This window comes from Gavialis gangeticus, unplaced genomic scaffold (assembly GCF_001723915.1).
Source record: "Gavialis gangeticus isolate Ggan-Ray unplaced genomic scaffold, GavGan_comp1, whole genome shotgun sequence".
In the NCBI taxonomy this organism is placed as follows: domain Eukaryota; kingdom Metazoa; phylum Chordata; order Crocodylia; family Gavialidae; genus Gavialis; species Gavialis gangeticus.
Genome location: NW_017729024.1, coordinates 177,148,031 through 177,153,119, shown reverse-complemented (window position 1 = coordinate 177,153,119; position 5,089 = coordinate 177,148,031). Strand labels below are relative to the sequence as shown.

At 40.6% G+C, this 5,089-nt stretch overlaps 1 protein-coding gene across 2 annotated transcripts in view; it reads left to right on the top strand.

The window, feature by feature from the left end:
* ST8SIA5 (ST8 alpha-N-acetyl-neuraminide alpha-2,8-sialyltransferase 5) overlaps positions 1-3,809 on the top strand; it is a 94,509-nt gene extending 90,700 nt beyond the window's left edge. For both annotated transcript variants that reach the window (XM_019518121.1, XM_019518120.1), the window contains 2 exons: positions 1,739-1,831; positions 3,095-3,809. In XM_019518121.1, coding sequence (XP_019373666.1) covers positions 1,739-1,831; positions 3,095-3,563 — 562 coding nt within the window. In that variant the 3' untranslated portion in view covers positions 3,564-3,809. The remainder of the gene's footprint in view (positions 1-1,738; positions 1,832-3,094) is intronic.
* Positions 3,810-5,089: the final 1,280 nt, after the last annotated feature.

Sequence of the window (5,089 nt, the reverse complement as noted above, 5' to 3'; positions counted from 1 at the left end):
TAGGCAGGACAGCCATTGACGGGGCTGGGAGAGCAGGTGGGGGATGGGACCTGTTCAATTTGGAGATTCAGCCAATTCAGCAGCGGCCAAATCTCCGAATCAGATTTGGCTGAATGGATTTGGGGACAGTGATTTGAGTCACTGAATCGAATCAGTGTCCCCCAAATCAGCTGAATCGGAAGTGAATACTAGCCGCTTTGCACAGGCCTAGTGGGAGACCTTATTAAAAGCCTTGCTGAAGTCAAGGTATACCACATCCACTGCTCTCCCTGTAGCTACAGAACGAGTCACATTGTCAGAGAAGGCAATCAGGTTGGTCAGGAGTGACTTGCCCAAGGTGAATCCATGCTGACTGTTCCTAATCACCTTCTCCTCCAGGTGCTTAGAAATGGATTCTTAGAGAGTCTTGCTCCAGAATTTTTCCAGGGACTGAGTTGAGGCTGATCAGTCTGTAGTCCCCAGATCCTCCTTCCCTTTTTTCAAGATGGGCACTATATTTGCCCTTTTCCAGTCATTGGGGACCTCTCCCAGTCACCACGAGTTTTCAAGGATAATGGCCAGCAGCTGTGCAGTCACATTGACTAATTCCTTCAGCATCCTCAAGTGCACCCTGTCAGGCTTGTACACGTCCAGCTTTTATAAATCGTCTCTAATCTGTTCTTTCACCACTGTTGGCTGCTCACCTCCTCCCCAAACTGTGCTGCCTGGTGCAGTAGCCTGGGAGCAGTCCTTGCTTATGAGGATTGAGGGAAAAAGGCATTGAGCACTTCAGCCTTCGCCGCATTGCCTGTCAAAAGAGATCTGCTGAATTCAGTGGTATTGTGTTGAGGCCTGTGCTTATTTTAATACTGACAGGCAGACTTATGGGCAGGGGGATTTAAAACATTTTCTTCTTGCATAAGCAAATATTTATCACAAAGAATTGTCTATTTTATGTACTTATGGAAATATGTACTGTCGCCTAGCTCCGCCTACTGCCCAAACTGGCAAACTGCACTGAAGCACATCAGACACGTGCGGAGAAGAAATGCCTGGGCAGGGACTATTTTTTTTTTCATTTTCACAACAAAAATATCCTTGGAGTAAGAAGATTTCATAATTTTTATACAATGTATGTAACCATTAATTAGGTGGTCTATCAGTGTATAAACACCACTGGCTTTTTAGGAGGCCCTAATCTTTGAAACGTTTACCCATTGAATGATCATCTGCTGAGACGTAATGCTTTTCTGATTTGGTATATTGAACGTTTTTTTATAGTAAAGCATGGTATGTCCTGTAACTTCACTGAATTTTTTCACAATTTAATTTTAGCTTTTGGGCCAAATGTATAAATAGCCCATAGCATTACAGTTGACACTAAAGAACTCAATGGTTTTAGAGATTATTTTTTATTGGAATTTCAGCCATATATTTCTGGACAAAAATATTATCAAAATCAAATCAATGAGCCATCAAGAGGGAAATATTATCAATGAGCAATGGACATTTCTACTAGAGAGGTTAGCATTCACCATAGCAGGAAAAAGTAAATATATTTCTTCTGACACCTACTAGCATCACCAGCTTGTTACCTGCAATACGCAGTTTGAGCATCAGCACAGTTTGATCAGAATCTAAATTCACAGCATGTTTCTAATTTTGCTTCTTGGAACAAATGTTTAAACACGACTTCATACTCTAGTCCTGAACAGCTGCAATGAAATATTTAACATGCTTGTTTACTTCTTTCCTTTAGATGCAACTTGCCTCCTATCTCTGAGAAATATACAGTGGATGTTGGGGTGAAGACAGATGTTGTGACAGTCAATCCCAGTATAATTACTGAAAGGTCAAGTCGTTTCTTTTTTAAACCTCTCTAGACTTCCCTCCCATATCTTTGCAAAGCAAACAGAAAAATATCACTCAAATCTGTCTTCAGTGGTTTAAAAATCCTGCATTGTTAATCATGTATTTTACTCTTCCCATGGTAATTAACTGCAAGAAAAAAATAGTTCCTGATTATTGTATTTAAGCACTGTGATAAATAGCAGCACCTGGACTTGCATTTTAATACTGAAAAGTGGGTAGTTGATGAACTGAAATCACCTTAAGGGGAGCCCTCTCCTAGTCAAAAATGCCATTTGTACACTTCAGGAATAAGTCCTGTTTAGTAAGTGTATTAACTAAGCTAACACTTAATTAGGTTTTTTAGATAAAATGTAGTGTTTAGTGTAAACGAAGAAACTTCTTTTTAATGCTAGTCAGTTTGAGTGCCAAGGGTTGTCCAAGGATACTAAATCTTGCTAATTAACCCAGGCTACTTAGCCAGTTTGCTAAACCCACTTCATAGTCCTAGTTTAGACAAGACATAGGGGCTTGATTCTATGCTATGCTGGGATTCTGGCTGTCATTCACCAAATCACGTAGGCATCTGCATATGTCCCATTATGGTAGGTAGCATATATATAAAGTTAAGCAGAGTCTCGTATGATCCTGTTGAATCAAAGACACCATTCCCATGTGTAAAGTCGATCATACAATAGGGACCTTACTGTTAAAGCTTCAGTTAGTCAATCTTTTCCTTCATTATGTCACTGTCCATGAATAATCTGAGTGTGGGATAACATATATTTGATCAGATCTAGGAATTCAGATATTTCATTAACTTTTCTGTTCTGATCTGCAGCTTATTCATTATTTTACATAACTCTATGCCAATAGGGGTTAATTATTTATTTAAGGAATAGCTGATCAAAAAATTTAAAGATCTTAAAATGCCTATATTTTGAAAGAAGAAAATAACATGTAACTGACCATGCAGCGGTCACAGTGAACTTACTGATCCAGGGCAATATGTTCCTAACTTTAAGTTCCTCTCCCTTTATGCTAAAATTTTCATATGAATATGTACCCCAGTTGCTGAGCTAAATATATTTTTCATTTTTCACTGGAACAAAAAGTTGACGGAATTTTTTGCAACCAGCTCAACTGAAAAATCAGGAATGAGTCATGCAACATATTTCCCCATCAGGATAAGAGTTTCTTGTTGGTTTGTTTAGTTGTGCTGAACCTTTCTGCAGCCAGGTTGTCATTTGCCTTCTTGTACCTGCAGGTTCCATAAACTGGAGAAATGGCGCAAACCTTTCTACGACGTGCTCCAGGTTTATGAAAACGCATCGGTGTTGCTGCCCGCTTTCTACAACACGCGCAACACGGACGTCTCCATCCGGGTCAAATACGTCCTGGATGATTTTGAATCTCAGCAAGCTGTTTACTACTTCCACCCGCAATATCTCATCAATGTCTCGCGGTACTGGCTCAGTCAAGGGGTGCGGGCCAAGCGCATTAGCACGGGGCTGATTCTGGTGACTGCTGCCCTGGAGCTGTGTGAAGAGGTCCACCTGTTTGGCTTTTGGGCTTTCCCCATGAACCCCTCAGGGATTTTTATAACTCATCACTATTATGACAATGTCAAACCTCGCCCTGGCTTCCATGCTATGCCATCAGAAATCTTCAACTTCCTTCACATGCACAGCAAAGGTATCCTGCGGGTTCACACAGGGACCTGCAGCTGCTGTTGATGGTTGTGTCTTTTTCCTCCGGTGTAAAAGTGCAACAGGAACTTACTGTCTGTGTTTAGTGTAGAAGAGTTTTCTTACATCATGAGATTATGCAATAATTGTTTGATACAAATTTCTCAAGGCATTGCATTCCCTGGGAGCTGGGATAGCAGCATCTTTCCTGCTAGCTGAGTAGGGTTCATGTTGATTCGGGTAAAGCAAAACGCTTGTGTCACAAGATATGCCCTGCCCTAGAAATCAAGTCAAGTAAGAAGCACATTTCTAATAGGTTTTAGAGATCCACAAAGCACATCAGTGTAGGTGTCATTTCACTTTTAGGAAAAGCACCCAACTGAACTCACTGGTTGAGGAGGATTTTAGCACACAGTGGATGGCATTGCACAGATGCTTCTGAAGCAGACACCACTGGACATTGGCAGTTTTACTGAAACAGCGGTTCTCATGCATTCAGATTTTAAACGGAAGTTCTTTATGTATTCGGGTAGTTCAAAGGGCAAGTGTATAAGCTGTGATCTTTATTCCGTCATGTCGCACCGTATTGGCAAAACACATCTGCTAGACATGATACAGCCAAGACGGTCGTTTGATAAGAATTCAGACAAGATGCAGCGGGGGGTTAAACTCCAGTTCCCAGCAACTCTCACTATCAATATCAAGTCTTACTGAATCAGTAAGAGCATCACAGATTTTTCTTCCCTGTGCCTCCCCCCCAACAAGTCTCCTTCTCTTCTCCAAATGCATCTGTCTTTCTCATAGATGTAATGCTTCCTTCCAGCCAAAAAGGCTAACGGTGTCTATGTATGTCTTCTTGTGCAGTCACCAGCTCTGGACTTCAGATGTTGTTTCCAATCTCGGGAATGTTTTGTCCCCTCTGAATTCTGCCAGATCATTTTCAAGCTGAATGGCGCTTGTATCACTCTGTTGAGCCATCGAGGTGATTCTGCGTGATTTTGGCAGAACTGATGTTTTGGGATTCAAGTGTCACAGAGCATGGGCGCGAATAAAGCTATTCTGAATATTTTGTTGATTTTGAGGAAGTACCAGAACTGTGATGTGCTGTTGTGTAAATTGTCTAGTTATGTCATATTTGTAAGTACCTCCTGGGAGGTGCTCATGGGTGAGGGAATGATGTTAGGACACAATGGGAAAACTTAGTTTGATGAACATGAAAATGATGTACTTAAGGACCTCAGGTGTCTTAATTAGACACTGCTTTATGCTGAGGGCATCCTTACAATTGTTATCCTATTTAAGGCTAGTTTAGACTTAGAAGATTAACCAGTGTGAGTGTGTCAGGGGGATTGTTTAGCTTCCATAGTTAATGTGGTAAAAGCTGTAATGTAGATGCGATTTTCCTGGTTACAAAAGCATTGTGTATCATCATATTTAGAATAATATTAATATGTTATACTATATAATATATTAATAATTATATTTATTTTGGTTCAGAAACTGGTATAAACGATACTGGTATTTGTATTCTTATACTGGCATAATCGTGTCCACACTAAGATGGAGTTTGCTGT